The following is a 24,770-nucleotide window of genomic DNA, read 5'->3' as shown; positions in this document are numbered from 1 at the left end:
ATATGGCTAAAAGGTGTGGAAGAGTGTGTTGCATGGGGGAAAAAAGAAAAAGAAAGAGGGGAGGACTGGCAAGGCTTATGTTCCAAACATATCCAGCCTGGGACTGGAAACATGATCATGTGGTGATGACGATGACACAGATAAGAAAAAAAATGAAGTGTAGAGACGGCAAAACATGGGAAACATTTGAACAGGAGGAAAACATAACTACTAGAGTGTATTACTTCTGCACTAGTGAGAAGATATTAAAAGAATTTATAAAAGCAGAACAACAATGCCATGGGCTGAGCTTGTGTTGTACACATTTCTGCTGCTAGGCACATATAGCACAACTCATTGCCAGTTCAGTGCCGCAAGTGGTGTCGACCTGGCTTGTTCTGCTCATCTGCAGAGATCGTTTTTGCTAGCACTGTTTTGTTCTTATTTCATTTTTTATGATGGCAAGTTTAAGTGAACAATGTGCAGCTGTGAAATTTTGTTTCTACTCAGTAAAAATGCTGCTGAAACTTAATTCTGAAAACAGCATACCAAAATGATACTATGGGAAAAACTCAAGTATACAAGTGATTTGCTCGAAAAAATGGTGACACGTCGATAGATAACAAACCTAGTTTTGGACATCGATTACCTACCTGTATCAACGAAAATACTGAAAAAAACTTTGAGAGCTTGTGCTTAAACCTTTTATTTAGAAGTTTTAGGAAGACTGTGCAACAGTGTTCATGAAAAAAGATCCGATTTGTGTCAGACAGGAGACTGGTTCTTCCACAACAACAACACACCTGCACATACCGCAATCTCTGTTAGATAGTTTTTGACTAAAAATGGCATAGTTCCGTTGCCCCGTGCACCTTACTCACCTGACATGGCTCCGTGAAACTTTTCTTATTTTCAGACATGAAAAGGGGCATGAAAGGACACCGATTTGACAACACTGACTAAGTCAAGAAAAACATTAGGGAGGAGCTGTCGGCCCTTTGTTAACAGTATACCGTCCGGCGACACCACAGTGGTGTTGTGCACAAAATAGTGTGGCAACGGCCAGAGACACAGTGGTGTCATGTGCGTAGTATCGCGTAGTGGCCGGTGACAGCATTTCAGCATTTTAGTATCTTTTGCATTCTGCTGGTGTTTTGTTTAGATAACCGTAAGTTACACACCTGAACAAGTGTTTTGTTTTTATAAGTACTTGTGCCCGTTCATCATGACAGACGAAAGAGACGATACAATTATTTACGATGAATACGTAGATGTCTTGTCTGACATTCCAGATGACTTGGCCGATTGGGAAGAAGACACTGGACATTATATATATACACAAAAAAAAAAAAAAAAAAAAAAAAAAAAAAAAATTTATGGAGCAGAATCTTTGGAAAATAGTGAGATATGTCCGAGAAGAATTTGGCAAACGCTACAGTTGCGAACTGATTCCGATGAATCAGACAAAGAAGACAGTGCACAGTGATCAGACTTTGATTTACGAAGGACCAATAATAAATCTGAAGGATCTCTTGAGTCCCAACATATGTCCCAACATATTTCCCAACGATACACAAAGCATCGAGAATATTGTAGAATTATATATTGGGAACAATATATTTGAATATATTGGCAATGACACCAACAAGTACTACAGTAAAAATTGCAACAGGAGGAAACTGGATAAAAAAAATGCCAAATTTGTCGACGTTATGGGACACGAACTTAGAAAACGGTTTGGGCTCTCTATCCTTATGGGAGTTGTAAAAAAAGCAAAGACCAATGATTGCTGGTCAATGAATCCATTGACAGACACATCGATATTTTGCAAAACGATGTCCTGCAACCCATTCAGACAAATATTATCATTTTTACATTTTTCGGATAACAACAATAAACTGGATAATGCCGACCGGCTTTTCAAACTGCAATTTGTAATTGATTATTTTTCCAAAAAGTGTAAAGAAACTTTTAATCTAAGTCGAAACATCTCAACTGATGAAGGAATGATACGGTGGCATGGATGGTTAAATTTTAAAGTTTACAATCTGTCGAAAATTACGAAATATGGCATACTCATTCAGATGCATTTCCTCATTCTGCCTTTAGTAAAAACAGTGATGGAACTATTGACATCATCTTATGCAAAGTGGCATCACCTCTAAATGAATAATTATTGTAACAGTGCAGAACTTGCAGAGAAGTTACTTGATAAGAAAATTCAAGTTTGTGGAACAATACGGCAAAATAGAGGATTTCCGGAAAAAGTAAAGTGCACAAAAGTCAATTTGTTTGAAGCTTGTCATCAATGGAAAGGTGAAGTACTCTGACAGGTATGGAGAGCTCTGAAGACTAAAATGATACAAATGATCTGTACAATACACAATGCCACTTTGACTGACACTCAAAGGAAATGTAGAAAAACCAAATACACAATTTAAAAAAAAAACTGAAAGTGTATTAGATACAACAAATACATGAAAGGAATGGATTGGGCAGACCAATATTTGATTTATTACCCTATATACAGAAAAACTATAAATGGTCAAAAAAGGTTTGCATGTACCTCTGTAATTGTGCATTATTTAATGCATTCCATACATGTTAATATTTCAATATAGAACACAAGAGTCTCCAATTTCAATTTCACAATTTTTTACTGAACGTGTGTGGTTTATGGATGAACAACCATGTACCTGCTTCTGAGCAAAACTTGCAGGTTGCCACTACATCACGTACGTCCCATCATAATCCAGATGACAGACTTTTTGGCCACAAATAACACCAACTAATATTTATTTCTGTAACAAATAAACGAAAATGAAGAAACTGCCATGTATGTTCCAAACCAAAAACGGGAGAACAATGAACTTAATGTGCAAGTCTTGTAGAGTTGCATTACAACTTGGAGACTGTTTTGCTGCATATCAGATAAAAGAGAAATATTAAATACCAAAGACAACGCAAATAAACAAATATATGAAACAAAAAAATTATATTCCTAAAAACAAAGATGATGTGACTTACCAAATGAAAGTGCTGGCAGATCGACAGACACACAAACTAACACAAACATACACACAAAATTCTAGCTTTCGCAACCAACAGTTGCCTCGTCAGGAAAGAGGGAAGGAGAGGGAAAGACAAAAGGATTTGGGTTTTAAGGGAGAGGGTAAGGAGTCATTCCAATCCCGGGAGCGGAAAGACTTACCTTAGGGGGAAAAAAGGACAGGTATACACTCGCACACACACACATATCCATCCGCATATACACAGACACAAGCAGACATTTGTAAATTATATTTATTTACGTATGTATATCTTTGAAATTTCATGAATGTACAGGAACAGGGTTGTGAACTTATGAGATTAGTAAAACTTAACAATTTATAATTTCCTGATAATGTCAAGAATGCCAGCAACAAGCCAAGTAATCTGAATTAGCACTGCCGACGCCAAGCGAATAAATTTGTACAAGACGTGCAGACGGCAAAATGTTAAGATGACTGCAAAAAATGCTTCGAACAGTGGAAGCACCGGTGGGACAAATGTATTACATGTAATGGTGAGCATTTTGAATGGTATAAGATAGTTCTTGAAAATATATAGCCTTTAAAAAACAATTCCTTTTTTTGGGGGGGGGGGGGGGGGGGGGAGTGGGTTCCCCTTTGTACAAACATACTCTGCAAGCCACCATATTGTATATTGTTGAGGATACCATGTACTACTACTAATTGTTTCGTTTCCATTCCATACGCAAATGAAGTCAGCGAAAACATGTCTATATGCCTCGAAATTAGCCCTACTTTCTCTCACCTTGCCTTTGCAGTCCTTACACAAATTGCATACTTGTGGCAGTAGAATCATTCTGCAGCCAGCTGTGAATGCCTGTTCTCTAAGCTTTCTAAACAGTGAAAAGAACATTGTCTTTCCCCCAGCAAATCCCCTTTGAGTTCACGAAGTATCTGTATTTAACACATTTCGCTGACAATGCCTGGCAGTACCCTTCTGAACCACTCTGATGCCAGCCTTTCATCCGACCTGTGGGAATCCCAGATGCTCTAGCAATGCTCAACAATGGGTTGCACAAGTGTTCTACATATGGTCTCCTTTGTAGATAAGCTAGTTTCCAAAAACTGTCACAATAAAGCAAAGTTTACCATTTGTCTTCCCTATTATTGTCCACATGTGCTTGTTCAATTTCATATCGCTTTGTAACATTATGTCCAGATATTTAATAGAAGTGAATGTTTCAACCAAAATACCACTAATACTATGTTCAAACATTACAGGATTGTTTTTCCCACTGTGTTAACTCCTGTTTTTTCTACATTCAGAGCAATCTGCCATTCATCACACCAAATTATTTCTAAGTTATCCTTCACTCCTGTATCAGTCACCTGAAGACTATACTTTCCTATACACTACAGCTTCACCAGCAAACATTCACCAACTGCTGCTCACCCTATCTATCAGATCAGTCCGCAACAAACAGTTATAAAGAAATGAATATTCAAATTACTCTGATCCATTCCATGGACATCCCTTACCTAGAAAGTAGATGAGGAAGCTCTTCTCCCTTTAAGTTTTATCTGAATCTATTACAGTATTCAAAACCTCTACAACTGTAAAATTTCAATATCACAAGGAGGTCAATTGTGTTTACACAATAATCAGATTAAGTAAAAAAAAAAAAAAAAAAAAAATGGACCTAAGGTAATCTGATTTGCAAATAAATATCTACAATGAGTATTAAGGTAGTTGTATCAGTCACAGAAACAATCACTTTCTAGGAAAGGTGTTCCTACTTCACAGTCAGTCAGCACATGACAGACTGGCAGAAGAGAAGCGTTGTGGCTTGATACCAGTACCCATAAAACGCCTTACTGGAAACTAAAATGACAAACTTGCTTCTGTTGGCAATGACCTATCTTGTTGTTGGCTATAAATAATTTGTGATAATAAAACAAAAATCAGAAACTGACTGGCTATCTGCATTCACCATAAATCACAACTTTCAACATTTAATATTTAGGTTTAGCACAGGAAAGAAGTGACAGGTGACAAGAATGAGTTAAATATTCCCACAACATTTACAATTAGGTAGGTTGTACTTTACAAATAACAATAATTCCAAGTACAAATCACTTACTTTTATTCTCTGAAGCGCGAGGTCTTCATTATCATAGAGTAAAAAGACAAGTGCAATCTTCTCATAGAAGTCCAGTTCTTTCTCAATATCAGACACCTGATCTGGTGTTATATGATTGCCTGTTAGTTGCCATTGTGGATTCACTGTATTCCTTTGGTGACCAACATGTTTCACAGGATTTTCATGATCATTTGCAAGTTTTATATCATTTGGCTGTAACATCAATAGCAAAGGCAAGTGACGATAATCTACGAATACCAGTAATACATAAAAAGTAAGTATGACAAAAATTGAAAGAAAACAGTATGCGAGGGTATGATATTGACTAATCAGGATCTATACATGGACAAGAAAAAAAAATCTTACATTTCTTGGTTAAAATACACTTTTTCCAGGATGAAATAAAACTTATCAATCATCTGAAGGGTAAAGATTTTCTAACCCAGCGTAGAACTTCCCGACACTTTGAGAACCAAAACCCTGCAAAAAGCAACGTGTCTTGAAAGATCTTTTGTGCATACACTGAATATTTTTCTATTTTTCCCAGTCGGCAAGACTCAGCACAACCCAGAGCACCTCTGAAGATGTCCAACGTAGCTTTGAATGAAACATCAGGGATAGAAGAGTTCCATAGACCAAGACCATACAACCCAGAAGAATTCTCGGCAGCTGAAACATACGGTCATGAAAGCCTTCATTGTATGACCAAAGTTAATGTTTCCAGATTTACTGTAGACATGTCAGCAATGTGTGAATGCCACATCAGTCCCTTGCTTAGATATCAGTGCTTATATACCCACATCAGGATCACATTAGATTGCATATACGTTGCAACAACTCTCTCGAATAGAAACTTTTTGATCACCCTCATAAGTTCCATAATTTTCCTACCTGATAAAGGGGCCTAACACGCCACACACTAACCCACAGAATGCCAGTCTTTTTTCCTGATATCAGTCTCCTGAGTAGTCTCCACCCAGAGATCTGAATGGGGAACTTATCTCCGTAATGTTTTACCCAAGAGGAGGTCATCATTAAGACAGACAATAGGCTAGAAATCCTTATTTTAAGTGATTTGAGTTATAGGTTTGTCCACAAACTGCACATTTCTTACCAAACTAATTTAAAAAAAACAGAGGAAATGAGCTAATGTTTCAAGGGATTTTTCCAACATTTCACCAACACAGTGTATTGTCTTATGGTGACACTGCTTGTTGACTAGCCACTAATTCTACTGAATGAATCACAGGAGTTACTCAAGAATGGCCAAAAATTGTTTCCAAATACAAAGTAATGCATAGATAGCCAACCAGAATCTTTGTCTTGAGGCAATGGCATTTATTTTTAAGGTATGAGAGTAAGCTGATAGAACTGGAGTATATAGTTAAAAAAAAACATGCAAGAAATGCTTTCTATTTTGTCACTGGAGATGACATCTCCTCACCACAACACACATGCACCCATCACCCAATGTGCATTTGCGCCATGCGATATCCTGCTGAGAATGGACTAAAATGGTTTAGATTCTTGAAAGATAGTTGGAGAATTCCCCATTATGACTACCGGTGCAGCACTTAATTTTGATCTGTCAGGAAGTTTCAAATCCAAATACACATTGTTTATCTTGTTGTACAGTAAGCAAATTCTGTTTCAAGTTACATAAGTAATCAGGTTTTTATAATCCACTGCTCTTGTATGCATGGTAACCCCCCCCCCCCCCCTGCACACACACACACACACACACACACACACACACACACACACACACACAGGCACTACAGAACAACCAAATGTTTTCTTTTTCCTTTCACTGACTGCTTGCTGTTAAACAATCACTGAAAAAAAGGACCTGGAGGAAAAAAACACTTACCTCCACATTATCTGTTTCTATATCCTCATCAGAACCATCCAGAAATTCTGATGAATTATGATCAGATTCTGCGAGGTCAATTGCCTTCTTGACAAGAGATGCTACTTCGGTACTAGAGAACTCTGAAGAACAGTTTGGTATCTCCATCCTGTGACAAAGATAGTCATCATATTGATATCATTACAACACTGTACATATCAATAAAAGTTTCTAAGACATTTTAATTAAAAATGTTTATGAAATTAAACAGGTGACATGGACGATATCCAACTGAGAATGGACTAAAATGGTTTAGATTCTGAAAAGATAGTTGGAGAATTCCCATTTTGAGCATCAGTGCGGCACTCAATTTTGATCTGTCAGGAAGTGTCAAATCCAAATACATATTGTTTATTTAATTGTACAGTAAGCAGAACCGTTCCAAGTTACAAAGAAATCAGGTTGCTACAATCCACAGCTCTTGTATGCATGGTGAAATAGTAAGTTCCTGCATTGTTCTACATAACTTTCTAAAATCATCAGGAGTTAAGAGTGAGTTGCTCCAACAGGAAATAAATATGAATTAAATGTGCATTCCGTGACACATACGAGCTGAATATAGTTCATGAGCAAGGGAAATGAATTGTCATGAAATTTCTAAAACAAAGAAGTAGAAATGTACAATTTCCTGCCACTGAATCCCCTGTCGCTACTCTTCCAGGTGCTTTCCTTCATTCCTTCTAGCCAATTGCCCCTTTCTCTTCTCCTGGATTTTCTGCCTCCCATCTCTAACTTGTGCGTCTCCCATGCATCTTCACCACTCTGATTAAATGCCCATACCATGTTAATCTTTTTTCCACAAATCATCTCTTGTTGGGGGTACCCATTCATTTCTCATTTTTTCCCTTTTTTGTTACAGTTACCTGACTTCTCCAGGACTTAATCTCACTAGCTCACACCAAGTTGTTCTCTTTCCTTAATGTCTCATGTTGTAGCAGAATTTAGGACAAATTGTATATAACACATTTGGTATACCACCTATTTACTTGTTTAAAGGGCTTCTTTGTTCCATACCTTCCTCTCTCACACTTCACATAAAGCTCTCAGCTTGCCTTGCACATTAACTTATTCCTTTAACATTTCTTCCCTTTTCCTGTATTATGCTCATCAGATACTCTAAATTTCATCATTTTCAGCTGATCCCCACCCAGTGATATGTTTAGTATAGGTCTACACTTTTTGTTATTGTGACCAACAGCTCACACTTGTTTGCATTAAATTTTAGGTTATATTCTTATACAACTCCTTTCCAACTAATTGCTCCTGAACTTCATCCTCATTCTCCCAGACACTCCCAAAATTCCTCTTCATTCTCCCATACCATAAACTCATCAGCAAACAACACTTATGTCATCTTACCTCCATTATCTCTCACCATTTGTGTCACTACGTATATCAATTATCAACACTTTGAATAGTAGTACAGATGATGCAATTCCTTGTTTCAGAACATTCCTTTGTCTCACTCATCCTCCCCCCCCCCCCCCCCACACACACACACACACACACACACACACACACACACACTCTCTCTCTCTCTCTCTCTCTCTCTCTCTCTCTCTGTCCCTCCCCTGAAACAGTACTTTTATCCTCAGAGCAGTTTGCTTCTCTATCCCTTTCCTTATTAGTGCCTTCTGAACTTCACTTCCAGATACAGTGTCACACTTTTTCTAAATCCAGGACGATGATCAGTAGATTTATCCCATACTCACAGCCATGTTTTTGCAGCTATCTCACCGTAAGTATGAGATCTAGTCTACTGTTTAACTCTCCAGTCTGGAGCCATACTGTTTCTCTCCCAGTTGCTTTTACATTGCTCTCCAGATTCTTATCAGATTTTCGCATAGTGGCACTAAAGGATGAAGCCCCTGTAGTTCTGAAGAATCCATCTATCTTGTCAAATTAAAATAACATACTGAGAATTTTGTCAGACAGGATAGATTCAAATGATGTAAACTGGACACACAATGAGTTTTGAAAGTGTTTCATCCCAATTTATTTGCACAGTATTACACTTGGTGGCCCATTCTGGTAAATGGATGCACATCACCTTTGTGATCCCATAAGGAAGTAGAATCATCCAACTACTAAGCACACCATGGATTTGGTTAACATTCACGGTGCAGAAAAAATGATAACAGAATTATGGTTGTTCAGTTAGAACTTCTGCACTGAGAAGCCATGGTCAGTATGAAACTGCTTCTTGATGTTTCATCTCCAATTGCGGGAGACATCTTCTGAGGTAAAAGAAAGCTACTGCCATTAAGGTTTGAGGGGCTCTAGCTTTTATATAGTGCACAGAGGGTACCACAATATGCCATGAAATGCTGACTGTGTGACTGCGTTTATGAATCTCTATAGCTTTTCTATACATGTGTGCATGATAATGTGATGTCTTTGTTAAAATGCTCATCTCATTGGAGCCAACACATCAGAAAGCAATTTTGTACATTAACAATGGCCACTCAGCCCAGAAATTTTAACTTGAGACAACACTGGCTATGAGAGCCTACATTGTATAATTATGATTGTGTCAGTGCCCAGTGTTCAGTTTGCAGATAATTAGGACTTTTAAGGTTAATATTTACTAGTTCAGAAATTTCCAGACACAAAGTTATTATAAAGTTTCATATTCTTTATAACAGACTATTTATTGTGCATGTTATTTCAAGGTGAAGAATTTCACCTTAACCAACACTGGGCTAGCAATATGCAAACTTTCACACAAACCAACAAGTTTATGTTTTATGTATGATTGCTAATCACAAACTATAATGTGAACTGACATATAGATGTTACAAGTGTACCAGTCTAATGCAATCTGGCAGATGTTAGTAGTATACTGATCAGACAAGGACTTTCATATTCAAGCCGACAAAGATGTTTAACGCTAAGTGGGTTCAGACACTTACACAATCTGACATAAAAGTTTTTGTCTGTATGCTGGCTGGTCAGGGAGTGCAGACTCTGGGACAGGGGTCACTATAAATACACAGGCATACGAGCACATTTTAAATTCTGAAATTACATAATACTTTGAAACTCTGTAAGGTTTGATTTTACTATTTTGCACAGATTCTTAAGACTTAACTATTGTTTGGTTTATGTAAAGTGTTCCAGGTTAGCAATTCACAGCAGTATACTGAATACAGTTATTACTTGGTTTCTGAAATCCCCTATTTACAACTATGGCATCCATCTTTAAGTAAATACTTCATGATTCTAGATTAATCAAAATCTTAATTACTGACTGAATTAGAGAGTTGTATTGTCAGATTTAGGGAAAAATGCAGCAGTAAGATCCTACTGTCAAAGTTCAGAATCTTGCAGTCATTAAAGCAAAATAGGTGATTGAAATCTGGAGGTTCTGATCTTTTGAGTCAATTATTTCGTAAGTTAATTACTTTTAGGTAATTCCAAATATATTCTCTTGACATTGGGAGGGTCTGCTTTTGCATCAGTGGTAACAATACTACTTCTGTAGCTTAATGGCTCACAATGTTTCTCTCATTGCATGACATCACTAATGTTAATTATATGTATCTTTCAATTACTAATGCTTTTACTAAAAAATTTTGCATGACTATATTCTTGAACAAAAATATAAACAACTGAGCGAGCAATTTACATGACATTTTACATGCACAACAATTCAACATATTCCTATACATACCACATATTAAACATGCATCTGCATTAATATATAGCACAAAAAAGTTAAAAAAATTGGTTATTCTTAGGAACAAAAAACAAATAGATGGGTAAATCCCAACTCGCTGCATCTCAAAAGGCTACCATTATTCCTTTCTCTCAGTCTATTTCAGTCTTCATTTTCTTTCACACAGCTCTCGTAACTCTATAAAGCCTCTGTCACCATCTCTTCTACTCTGATCCTGAGTAGTACCATTTAGATAATAGCACAGACTGTAACCACAACAAACATGAAAAAGTTCCACATCCCATATCCTGTGATGTATGCATAACATGGATCACTGGAACACAAAATAAATAAATGAATAACATAATAAATAAAAATAAATTTCCACAGTTTATCCAACCCCAATGCTTTTCCTCATTTCATATTCTTCAATGCCTTTTCAACTTCTGTCCTCATTAGTTCATTTTCTCATTCCACCTTAACTTTTATGTGCTTTACCCCTAAATCCCTGTAATTCCTGTACTGTTCCACCCACATTCAGCACATTAAAATATGTTCTCCATAACTCTTTTGAGGTCCTCCTCCTCTACCTCAATCTCATCTTTATCAACGATTTTTACACTCTCTGCTATTCTTCTTCCCCTATTTCTGATCATTCCATATAGTATTTTCTTATTTCCTTTACTACCCTGTTCCCACGCCATGACCCATTCTTCCATCCACTTTATCTTTCCCTCTATCACTTCTTTTGTGCCACCCTCTTCCTCACTTTATACACTCCTGGAAATGGAAAAAAGAACACATTGACACCGGTGTGTCAGACCCACCATACTTGCTCCGGACACTGCGAGAGGGCTGTACAAGCAATGATCACACGCACGGCACAGCGGACACACCAGGAACCGCGGAGTTGGCCGTCGAATGGCGCTAGCTGCGCAGCATTTGTGCACCACCGCCGTCCAGTTTGCCGTGGCATACGGAGCTCCATCGCAGTCTTTAACACTGGTAGCATGCCGCGACAGCGTGGACGTGAACCGTATGTGCAGTTGACGGACTTTGAGCGAGGGCGTATAGTGGGCATGTGGGAGGCCGGGTGGACGTACCGCCGAATTGCTCAACACGTGGGGCATGAGGTCTCCACAGTACATCGATGTTGTCGCCAGTGGTCGGCGGAAGGTGCACGTGCCCGTCGACCTGGGACCGGACCGCAGCGACGCACGGTTGCACGCCAAGACCGTAGGATCCTACGCAGTGCCGTAGGGGACCGCACCGCCACTTCCCAGCAAATTAGGGACACTGTTGCTCCTGGGGTATCGGCGAGGACCATTCGCAACCGTCTCCATGAAGCTGGGCTATGGTCCCACACACCGTTAGGCCGTCTTCCGCTCACGCCCCAACATCGTGCAGCCCGCCTCCAGTGGTGTCGCGACAGGCGTGAATGGAGGGACGAATGGAGACGTGTCGTCTTCAGCGATGAGAGTCGCTTCTGCCTTGGTGCCAATGATGGTCGTATGCGTGTTTGGCGCCGTGCAGGTGAGCGCCACAATCAGGACTGCATACGACCGAGGCACACAGGGCCAACACCCGGCATCATGGTGTGGGGAGCGATCTCCTACACTGGCCGTACACCACTGGTGATCGTCGAGGGGACACTGAATAGTGCACGGTACATCCATACCATCATCGAACCCATCGTTCTACCATTCCTAGACCGGCAAGGGAACTTGCTGTTCCAACAGGACAATGCACGTCCGCATGTATCCTGTGCCACCCAACGTGCTCTAGAAGGTGTAAGTCAACTACCCTGGCCAGCAAGATCTCCGGATCTGTCCCCCATTGAGCATGTTTGGGACTGGATGAAGCGTCGTCTCACGCGGTCTGCACGTCCAGCACGAACGCTGGTCCAACTGAGGCGCCAGGTGGAAATGGCATGGCAAGCCGTTCCACAGGACTACATCCAGCATCTCTACGATCGTCTCCATGGGAGAATAGCAGCCTGCATTGCTGCGAAAGGTGGATATACACTGTACTAGTGCCGACATTGTGCATGCTCTGTTGCCTGTGTCTATGTGCCTGTGGTTCTGTCAGTGTGATCATGTGATGTATCTGACCCCAGGAATGTGTCAATAAAGTTTCCCCTTCCTGGGACAATGAATTCACGGTGTTCTTATTTCAATTTCCAGGAGTGTATTATTCTCTCACCTCTGATGTCCTTTGTTGAAAGCATACTCTAAATGGAGTTTTCTTTAAAACTGCTTCTTTAACTTTAAAATTCCACCAATGTCTCCTCTTATCTGTTCCTATTACCAGGTCTTCCACAAATCATCTCTGCTGCTTCTCCAAATCACTCTTCAAACTTGTGCATTCTTCTTTCACAGTTTGAAGCCCATTTAGTAGGATTTTGTTTCTTCTTTTCCTCTGATACTGTTTCTTGAACTCCGCTCCTTTTACATGCTACGCCGTATTTCATTTACCTTACTTCTGCTTGCCAAGCCATTTGCTCTAAGTGCGTTTTGACATTCATGTCTCTATACTAAAATGTACACTAAGATTTCCCACTACAATTTCTGCCTCGTCACCTGCGGGAAAGCCGTTAAATTGCTACAGCGGATTTAATTCCAGCAAAGCTCAGGTACTTTTTACAATCTTGTTGACTACCTGATGGTTCAAAAGAAGAATAAAAAACAGGAGGACGAGGGAGGGACCAGAGTAGGGAGCACCCCAGAGCCACCAAACATGTAGGGACACCCAGCACTGTCATCTACCAATTCCAATCTCCACAGCATACAACGATCTTGACACAACAGAGGTAACACCAGGGAAAAAAGTGACAAGAAAAGGCAACCCAAACGACCAGACAATATGTACAGAAGAGGGGGGGGGGGGGGGGGGGGGGGGCGCGGGGGGGGAGGGGGGGGGGAGTGTTCAGTACAGAATGTAGGAAAAAGGACAAAGAGGGAAGGCAGAAAATCCCAGCAGCAAGAAGTGAGGCAGAGCCCAAGCATTAAACTCACTCGAAATGAAGCAGCAGACGGGCGATGTCCTGAAGCTGACGAATGAATAGAACAGGAGGGGTGAGCAGGATAACAGCAGATACAGATAGAATAAGAGAGCAAGAAGTACTAATGGCCATATGAATACCATGCTGGAGAACTGGGTCCAAGAGGAGCAATGTCGAAGGGGCAACTGGGCCATAAACTTGACAACCACAGATGAGACGGGACAGAACTAATGCCTGATAAAAATGGAGGAAAGTCTATTGCTGCACATCCCAAGAGTGCAGGCAAGAAAGTGAAGGATACTGAGTTTCCAGAAACAACCAATCTCCAGAAGGCAGTTATGGGGCAACCAAGTAATCTACTTGTAAAAAAAGACCCAAGAGATGGAACTAGCAGATCATGGTCAGGTGCTGGGAGTCTGGTGTAAAGCTCCAGATTGATGTGGACTGGAGTATTGTGTCAGAAATATGCCACCCAAGATACAAGGGGGAGAGAATTTAAAAGTTTGAGTGTCCACACGAAAGTGCACCAGAAGACACAGGAGTTGTCACTTGGCAGAGGCAACTGAGTGGGACCTAGCCAAGATAGAGAAATCATTCACATATAGAGTAGGTGTTACCAATGGATCAACAGAGACCACAAGTCTGTTAATAACAACGAGGAAGGGGACACTTAATACGGAACACTGTGGATCACCACCCTCCTGGGTCTGCAGAGAACTGAGGAACTGCCAAACTGAACTCAGAACAACCAGTGTGACAGGAAATGGTAAATAAAAATTGGGAGGGGCCCCTGAAGATCCCACTCATGGATTGTGAGTAAGATGTGACGGCTCCAAGCAGTGCCTTAGGCCTTTAAAAAAACTGCGATGAGATGGCAATAGTGAGGAAAAACCTGCTGAGCTGCGGTTTCTAACCAAAGCAGATGGTCTATCAGAGACTGTCCCTTCGGAAGCCTGCAGTAGTAAGGGTACAAAAGGTCCCAAGATTAGGGGACCCAACAGAGCTGATGAGCCACAATCCATTCAAATAACTTACAGGGGACACTGGTAGACTGATCGGCCTGTAACTATCGAGGGACAACAAATTGATAATGGACTTAGAGAGGAACCACAATACAGTCCCTCCATTGAGAGGGGTAAATGCCTTGGTGCCAAATACAGTTTAATGCCCGGAGACGATGATGTGGAGGACTGAGGCATTTAACTTATTGGTTGTGGATGGTTTGGTTTGGTTTTGTTTTGCTTTAGGGCGCAACTGGGGTCATACCCACCAAAGTCAAAACTATAGAACACTAAGATCGAGATGAGTTAAAAAACGTCTATCTTCAGACCCAATTCTATTATGTAATAGAAGATGGGTAAAAACAGGCACATGGAAAAAGGGCTAGAAAAGACACCATACAGGAATGGAGGTCCAAAACTAAAACTTAAACTTAAATGGCCTTTGCCATATTGCTTTGGTGGATAAAAAGTAAAACGCGGTCAACAGCCCACGTGTCATTTGCTAAAATGGCCGATAACTCAGACGTCAAACCCAAGATGGAATGTAAACAGCTAAAAAATGGGCATTCTATCAGGAAGTGGCGGACAGCTAGAACCTGGGCACAATGTGTACAAATTGGTGGGGTAGCACCACTTATCAAATGACAATGGCTAAAAAGGCAGTGCCCAATACACAGCCTAGTTAAAATTACCTCCTCCTGGTGGGAGTGCCGAGAGGTGGTCATCCAAGCTGCAGGGAGAGGCTTAATAAGCTGGAGCTTACTCCAGTGAAGGGAGGACCACTGGCAATGGCAAAGGGGTACCACCTCCTGACAGAAGGCAACGCAGAGATCATCTGAAGGAATATAGGAACTCAAGGGCTGTGGTACGAGGACTGCAGCCTTGGCAGCAGCCTCTTTTCCTGGAAGACTGACATGACCATGAACCCACAAACATCACACTGGCTCCACCAATAGTGAGCAAGTGACAGTTTTCCTGGACCCGCTGCACTAAGGGATGGGCAGTGTACAGCACACAGACTTTGAAGGGCACTGAGTGAGTCCGAGCAGAGGACACAATTGAAAAGGCTGTGTCATCAGATATACTCTGTGGCCTGATACAGGGCAAAGACCTTGGCTGTAAATACTGAGCAGTGTGATGGAAGCAGATACCAAAAGACATGGGTGCCAATGACAAATGCACACCCGACACCACAGTCGGTCTGAGAGCCATCAGTGTATACAAAGGTACTATTGCTAAGTTCCTTGTGAAGGTTGTGAAACTGAAGGCAATAGATCGAGGCTGGAGAAGTGTGCTTACGAAGCAAATGAAGGCAAGGGTTAACATCGGCTGCTTCACAAAGACAAGGTGGTGAACAGTTCACACCCACCTGGAAAGTTGAAGGTAGCGTGAAGTTAAGCTGCTGTATCAAGTACTGAAAGTGGACTCCAGGAGGTAACAGAGAAGAGGGACATGCCCCATACTAGCAATCATGGAAATCATCAAAGAAGGTGGCATAGGACGGGTGGCTATGTATGGCAGGTAAACGGCATGCATACCTGCTGAGGAGAAAGTCACAGCAGTACGCCAGTGGTAGTACAGCAGCTTCAGCATACAGACTCTACCGAGCTAGTGTAAAAGGCACCCATGGCCAAACAGATACTACAATGGTGGATAATGTTGATACAGCATAAGAGGGATGCGCAGAGGAGGGTGGTTCGATCACCACCCCAGAAAGTACCATTGAGGACACACAGAACATAGAGGAACCGCATACAGCGGACTGCCCGGTATGACACATGGGAGGATCAAGACCATTTCCTATCGAGCATGAGGCCTGAATGACCTGCTCTTTCTTTTTAACCTTCCCCAATCTGTCACTGTTACCTCAGGGAAGAAGGAAGTATTAGTTCTGAAAGCCACGTAGTGCATCATTGTAACAACCATATAGAAGTAACTCCTTTTTAAACTGACAGAGAGAGAGGTCAATGCAAGTGAAAAATAGACACCAAAGTGCAAAACAAATATCGGAAAAAGATGTGGAAGGTAACAAAAGTGAAGGGAATGAGCCCACAGGCAAATAGGGCAGGCACAGCCAAGGGCACCTCTGGTGTTCAACATGTAACTTGACCCACACCTATGCTGAAAGCTACAGAGAGATCTTAGATACCCAAAGCTGTTGTAACATGCAAGCATGAAACATACTCTCACTCCATAATTCTACAACTGATCAACATCAGCAACATGGTGTCTAGTTATTAGGTGACCTTCACGGAGAAGTGAAGCACGCTGTGTTTTCTTCCTATCACTTGTCATGCTTTTTAGTCCAGTGACCTATGATACACCACTGCTAGAATGGGCTAACGCTTTTCATATAATCTGTATAGTTGTGACAGTTATCAGTTCAACTCCAGCAGTTAGTGAGCTACTAAAGATTATTTGCAATTTCAGAATCATTCTATCTCAGTGTCATTTTAAAAAGTTTTAAAAGTTGATGTGCTCACAGTAAACAGGAGCATCTTCCTTGCAGGATAGAGTTATGGTATACAGAAGTCAGTATTTCAACTTGCTCTTTGCCAATACGCATGTGATTATACAGGTAATTCTGAAATAGAATTAATATTTCTCACACTGTCTCCAGCAAATCATTCAGCTTCTGTTCATATTCTAGGCTTCAACTTTGTTCATGACTGCCAAGAACCTCTGTGGTTTTCTAGTAACTTTAAAAGACGGCTGCTGAACCACAACCAGACTTTCTTGGTGCTCATAACACTGCTCAAAACAAATTTTTCTTAAGTGTGTCAACTCCTGCTGCACATTTTCAGGTCCAGAGAGGGATTTCACACTTCCGCTGTCTACTTAATCAGTAATATGTTTCTTGCCGCACTTGCTGAGGGAAAATTGATTCATATTGTTCTTAACCATCCCTTTATGACCTGCAATCAATGATGCTACAATAGCTGTTTTTCTCCAGTAAGGTAACTAAATTGTGGCTGTACCTGTAAGGAGAAGGGGGGAGGGGGGGGGGGGGGAGAACAACAACTAACACAACAATCTCACGGTCTAAAAGTTACACCAATTTCCATTAAGATATTTAGTACAATATCACACACATTCCTGTCTCTGCTACCTATGCTGAATACATATTGTTGGAAGATGTAGGACTAAACAGGTTGTTCATCAGCCCCTCAGTCGAAAGTTCATCTGGAGTTAGTGAGTTCCACCAGAAATTAGACCGAGTTATGAAAAGAAGTAGGAGTGATAAAATCGAGGCATTGAAAGAAATAGTGATGCCAGAGAAGTGAAATAATTTAAGAAGTGAAATAATTTAAGGAGTGAAAGTACATTATCTGATCAAAAGTATTCAGGCACCTATTAGTAGACATTAATATGAAGTGTGTCTACCCATTATCTGTACCATGGCTTGAACTCTGCTGAGGAAATTTTCAATGAAGTGTCAACATCTGAGGAGAAATGGCAGCCCATTCTTCCCCAAGAACTGAAACGAAAAGGTAGTGCTTAATTTCAATTCAATTCACTGCCACAAATTTATGACTTGTTTAATGTTCCTTATTATTTTATATAAAGTTCTCTTAATTAAATTTATATACACCTATCATTACCTATAATGGAGGATTGCTTCTTTGATCTGTTGACATTTTGATATTCAGAGCGTCCATTGTATCTTACAAAGCTGCCTTTTATATATTCAATCTGCAATCATTAACTGTAGTCCCCAAGTTTTGGTCATGTCAACTGTTTGCAGATGCCTGCAATTTTCACTCTACTTGGAAAAGTGGGCATCTAAGAACAATACGATCGGCACAGCCTTCCTCTTCACATTCACTGACTGGTGTGTTACTACACCCCACTTGATGCAAATGTTTGGGATATGGACTGTGACCTGTTAACAGGTGCACCATTCCTCAAGTAGGGGTGATGTCACACAGTTGAGCCTGTTCTTGATGCATGGGAATACATTGTAAACCCACTCTGCAGTGCTGCTAGTGTCCCAGTCAGACTGCCATTCATCTAACTTCCAGGTAGTGATGCTGGACACTGGAGTCTGGAAAAAAGTCGTTTTACCTCTTCGCAAATGTGCTCCGATGGGTTCATGTCTTAACTCTGCGAAGGCCAGTCAATTTCAGGAATGTCAGTCCACAAACCATTGCCTCACAGATGCTGCTTTACAATAGGATGCACTGTCAAGCTGATGCAAATAATCATAGTCTGTTCCTTTGTTGTACACAGAACGCAATACTGTAAAATGTGTTCATACCCTTATGAATTTAGCATTTTCTCAAGTGCAATAACAGGACTGCACCCTAACCATGTAAAACACCAACTCTGCAGTACTTCACTGTTGGCACTACACTTGATGGATCCAATTTCCATAGGGTACAGTGTGATTCATCACTCCAAATAACTTCTTTCCAGTCACCTTCCATCCAGTGACACTGCACGTTACACCACCTACGCCAGCGTCACTAACCACTGGCTACAGATATGCATGGCTTATAAGGACATACTCAGCCCTGTACCCCCCATTCACTTTAACTCTTCACGCACAGACAATGTCTTTTTCTACTGGTGGGTCAACCTCTCACTACTTTTAGCAGTCATTTCTGTATTACATAGGGGTGTCCAGATACTTTTTATCGGATAGCGTACATTGGTTGGGGCAGTATGAAGCTCAGAGCAGATGAGGTGTCTCCCAGTGCTTAAATATTTGTGGTGAGAGACCTCATCTGCATTTGGGTTTTACTTTGTTTTAGACTTTGAACAACAATACTATATCACCACTCGACAGGAAACTCTTTCTAGACAAACAAAAGTCAAAGATCACGTAGATGGAGTCTGAGTAACATTCAGATGTTGGATCATCCTTTTATAAATCTAATCAGGGCCTGGGGTTGTGTTGTTTGAAGAGTCGAAAGCCTGAAACAGTGCTCAGTCACTGAAATGTTCACTATACAATTTGGCATGATGGAGTTAAAAACACAATGTCTTCTACTTTCTACCTTCGAAAGAAAGCCGGATAAGAAGACACAGATTCTGTAGCAACATAGGTTACATGGTGCTCACTAAAAACTTCATGTATCTGTACAAATTTCATGAAGAACGAGACCCAGAACAGCTATTCTTTGTTACCCAGAAGATTACAAAGCAGGGTCCACATCTGGGATGAAGAGGCATACGTTCTCAGGCAGCAGATGTAGCACGCCCAGCATTCCTTCTTACTACTGAATTAGATTGCAAGCCTTAGCATGAAGCTGCTTAAAAGTAAGGTGGTCTGTGAAGGGTGTCATTTGAGATATTTCAACACCCATTGATGATCCTGAATAGCTGTTGCAATGTCTGGTCCAACAAAGCATTGGTCAGTAGTGGAGTGGGCCTTTAGAAAGGGGAATAGCAGTTCCAGCAGCATGGGTGATCACATCAGACACATATCTCACAACTTCATCTATACAATCTGACAGAAGGAAGAATGTGACAGCAGAGGTATGCAACTACCAGTTGACTTACTAAAGAGCCCAACATTGTAAACAGTCCATTGGTCAGTGACAAGGAAGTAAGAGGATCAGTGAAAAGTCGTTACTGTCACGAAGATAATTATGTAGCAAACACTGGAGAGAAGCCATGAGATTAGGGAAGCAGATCATAAGGTTCACAGCCAGAAAGATCCTGTAAGTAACACAGAACCGGTAAGAGGACCAACAGATAATGTGGTACTTCCACAAGGGGGTGGTACACACTGAAATCTCCCAAAAAGGAAAGGGCACAGGGATGAAGGGGGAAGGGGGGGGGGGGGGATTTTTAGATTAAGTTGGTCATTTCAAGGTATGTAAATGCTCTGTCTAGAGACAGAGAAATGTCACAAACAGTGATCACTGGGGTGATTTGCACTCTCACTATTTGCTTCCAACATGGGAAATCAATTCACTGATGACATATACACAAACCAATGTATAGACCCTTCTAGATGTTCTCTCTGAGCCAGTATGTACAGTAATCTCTCAGAAATTGGGCATTGTCGTCAGTAATATGTATTGCTTGGAGAGCAAGAGCAAATTAGCTATTGTAGTTCTGGCAGTTGACAGTAACATACATTGCAGTTTCATCTGGATTCTCACATTGAGGGTGATCTGCTTATGAATGAAGGGGTAGGGACGACAGGTCATATACCAGAATCACTGCATCACTGGTGGGTATGGATCAACAACGATGAATTCTGGATCGGAAACAGATGTGTGAGGGGGATATGATGCCTCCGAAGTCACCAGAGTAGCCTTGTCACACGGTTTCCAAGTCTTCCTCCTCCTCTTTCATCAATGGCAGAGAATATGATATGGACTTATTCGCTGTGAGTTTCAGAACAGAAGAGAGCAGGCAGCCCTGGGGGCCACAGCCCATGGCTCCATCAGCTACTGGTTCGTGTTAGACTTCTGATTTGTGGATTGCTGCAGAGATGGTCCCAAGTGGAGGAAGCTGCTTTTTGGCCGGGTCCGGAGAGTAGTTCCACATGAGGGGATGGCCTGTGCCACCATGCCCAACTTTATTTGTGCAACTACTAGAAGTCAGTTGTGAGGGAGTAAGTACACTACGTACTGCTGATGACTGACCATAATAGCAGCAAATTTTGGTATCACTGCAACTGGATACAAAAATTTCTTCCAAGCTTCAAAATATGAGAGAGACTTTGTGAGCTTCAGTTCCTTGATTTTGCATTCCTTTAGTAGGTTAGCACATTTCTGAGACTGTGAGTGGTTGTCATTCATGCAACTGTCGCAGGCAGGTGGTAGCATAGTACTGCGTTTGGGTCATTCCCCACTTCAAAGGTACCAATATTAAAATATGATGAAATTTAGTGTGAAGGTTCTATATGGTCTGATGGTTATATACCAAATTTCAGCCCAGTACCTTCAGCGGTTGAATTTTTAGGGGCTTTTACAGAGATGCTACTCATCTCCGCATCACATACGAAGCTGCAAATGTGCAAAGTTTGCTACACTTTAAAAAAAGTTCTAGCAGACTTTTTATCCTTTGCTTTAATATACATAGACAACTTTTTATGCTGAATCACACCTCGGCAAAAATCAGGGATTTAGCCACACCTAAATATAGATACAAGCCTCTGAAGTGGCTAAAAAAATTCGTCGTGCTATTTCGAGAACCCAGGTTTGACCACCACTGCTACTTTTCATATGAGCCAATCACACCAAAACTTCAGAGGGTTATTGCCACCTATAATGTCGGTATGTGGATCAAATTTAATTAAGATTGGATGCCTAGACGAAAAGATATGCATCTGCAAAGATGGCTAAAATTATCTACGTGCAAATTTTAGGCTATTTTCGGGGGCAATATCTCAACTGTGTCTTATTCAATCCTTTTTTTCTTACCACAGCTGGAAAGAGCATGCTTTAAGCTTTCCAAGCTATATTGTTTAATTTCTGGATCTTGCATATTGATGAGTACGAATACCTAACAAAATATGGAAAATGAATTATCGATAAATTAAAAAAAATTAATATAATTTCAAGTTGTAAATAAAAAAGTGTAATTGTAGTGTCTTAACAGATTTGTCTGTGGTTTAGGGAATGTAACTATGCTAATAAGAAGTGTTTTACATTATTGTCCGGTATAGAATATAAATATAGTAAAACCTCAGAAAATGCTCTTCAGATAATAAAATCTGGAAGATCATAACTGAAAGCAATCTATCTTTAGAACATTTTAACCCTACAAGGCATGGTGGTGCATATATTCATTGTCAGTGACTTTTCATTGGCATTATAAAGCAGCAATAGTTTAGTAAGGGTCTATTCTTGCAGCAATGATCCATTGATGGGTCACCACTTTCAGTTGTTGCTTTCATTATTGGCAGTTTTCATAGTGTCACTCTTATGTGCGGTGTAATTTTTGGTGTTGACATTGTACAATGTTAGTGTTGAATACTGAGTGTTTGAATAATCAATAATTGTAGCTGAAGGTAAGCTCTAAAACAATATCTTTTGATTCACTAACTTGTATATTTTTTATACAAACAAATCTGAATCTGCCATGCTTCAAACCAGACATTCATGAGCTTTCAAAATTGTTTGATATAGGTTAATAAACTATTGTATAAAATGAACCAAGAGTCCTTGCACCCTGTTCTTTGGTGGATCAGATGGAGCTGATTGTCATTAAGTCATCACCATTCTATTGTGGGAAAAGTCAACTACGATCAGTTAAGGAAATGTCACCAGTGGACAAAAAGCTTCTACAATGTAGGTCTGGTCTTGATTTTATTGAAGATGCCCAAATTTGTCCCTACTATAATGCCTTGATGAAAAAATTCAATTTCTGCAGAAGACATTTGGTAAAGAGAAACATGAAATCAAGAAGGCTTTAACAACAGTAACCACTGCAATGTCTGATAGGTTGAAGTTACTGACTAATGAAGTTTTTAAACCTGGTCAGAAAATTTGTACCAAATGTAGACATGAAGTGGCCCAAAAAGAATCATCCCACCAAAATAAGTAAGAATCACCACCCACTGAAGATATGGATGTTGATGCTTGCTTTACAACTAGAGTTCATTATCACCACTTGGAGAGTCACCATTAAAGCTTCAACGGATCAGCAAAAGGGATTCAATGGGATACATAAAGCGCAAAGTTCTGAAAGCCTAAGGCAGTATTACTAATGTAATTGCCACAGCTGCTGGTGTGAGCCAAGTAGATATTGTGCAAATACAAACAGAAGAATGCCAAAACATTAACGATATGGACAGCTTAATGGAAGAACTTAAGATTAAGCTTCAGACTTCAAGCAATTGCAGTAAAGTCCAAATTTTGACCCTGGCCCCAAATAGCTGGACTATTGAAAAAATAGCTAAAGAATTTGCTGATTGAACTAAAGTGGTGAAGAAGGCTAGGAAACTAAAGAGAGAAGATGGGATTTTGGCAACACCTGCAGACTGAAAAGGGAAAAAGCTCAGTGTTGATATAAAACAAAATATCCTTTTTTAAGAAGATGAGTTTTCTCATTTATGTCCCCGCAAAAAGGATTGTGTTGCAGTATGAATAAATGGGGAAAAGATTCACAAGCAGAAATGCCTGCACCTTTGTAACCTGAGAGAAATGTTCATTGCTTATTGTAAATAATATGGAAATCAACTAAGCTTCTCAAAATTTTGTGAGCTCAGGCCGAAATGGTGTACTACAGTTGGCGCTTCCGAATCACTCAGTGCGTGTTATGTGCAATTCATGAAAATGTCACATTAATGCTGGCTTCAGCAACATACATCCAAGATGACTACAACGATTTGATGAAAAAAACTGTATGCAGTTTGGAATCAAAAGACTGTATGCTGCAAAATTGTGAGGAATGGCCAAGAAAAATGCAACTAGAGGCTTTTCTTGAAGATGCTTTTAAGGTATATGACTCCGAAGAAACAGTAGAATACAAGCAATGGGTCCACACAGACAAAGATACATTTGAGACACGTCAGAACTGTTTAAGATTTCATGGAGGCACTAATTTTGAAAATTACAAGTTTGAGAAGCCACCAATTTGTGTCAAAACACTGAAGTTTATACCTTAGCAGCTAAAGAGAAATCTTGCAGAAAATGAATTAATTATATTGATGGACTTTGCTAGTCATCATTCATTTGTTGTTTAAGATGCTGTGCAAGAATTTCATTGGGAGAACAGGCAGGCCACATTATATCCATTTGTTGTCTATTTTGGTGGCAAAGAATGTCATTGTATTAGCATTTGCATGATCAGCAACTGTCTCCATCATGCTACCACTGCTGTTCATGCCTTTCAAATAAAGTGAATAGCATATTTAAAGACAAAGATTGAAAACATTAAGAACATTTATTACTTTGGTGATGGTTCAGCAGCCCAGTATAAGAGTTTCAAAAATTTTATCAATTTATGTTTGCATGAAAAGGATTTTGGCATCACTGCTGAATGGATTTTTTTTGGAACAAGCCACAGTAAATCGCCTTGTGATGGCATTGCGGTAACAGCAAAAAGACTAGCAGCCTGTGCTAGTCTGCAGACGCCCTTAGATCACCAAATATTGACTCCGTATG

The 24,770-nt window shown here is 40.3% G+C and overlaps 1 protein-coding gene across 2 annotated transcripts in view; it reads right to left on the bottom strand.

Moving 5' to 3' along the window:
• The window catches only part of LOC126181157 (caspase-8), a 155,276-nt gene that overhangs the window by 113,910 nt on the left and 16,596 nt on the right, over positions 1–24,770 (bottom strand). For both annotated transcript variants that reach the window (XM_049924749.1, XM_049924750.1), the window contains exons 3-4: positions 7,002–7,149; positions 5,132–5,344 (exon numbers count right to left, since the gene is read on the bottom strand). In XM_049924749.1, coding sequence (XP_049780706.1) covers positions 5,132–5,344; positions 7,002–7,149 — 361 coding nt within the window. The remainder of the gene's footprint in view (positions 1–5,131; positions 5,345–7,001; positions 7,150–24,770) is intronic.

The sequence above is a fragment of the Schistocerca cancellata genome, chromosome 1, assembly GCF_023864275.1.
Source record: "Schistocerca cancellata isolate TAMUIC-IGC-003103 chromosome 1, iqSchCanc2.1, whole genome shotgun sequence".
In the NCBI taxonomy this organism is placed as follows: Eukaryota; Metazoa; Arthropoda; class Insecta; order Orthoptera; family Acrididae; genus Schistocerca; species Schistocerca cancellata.
The sequence above is the reverse complement of the archived record's forward strand: the minus strand, read 5'-3'. Positions and strand labels throughout refer to the sequence as shown.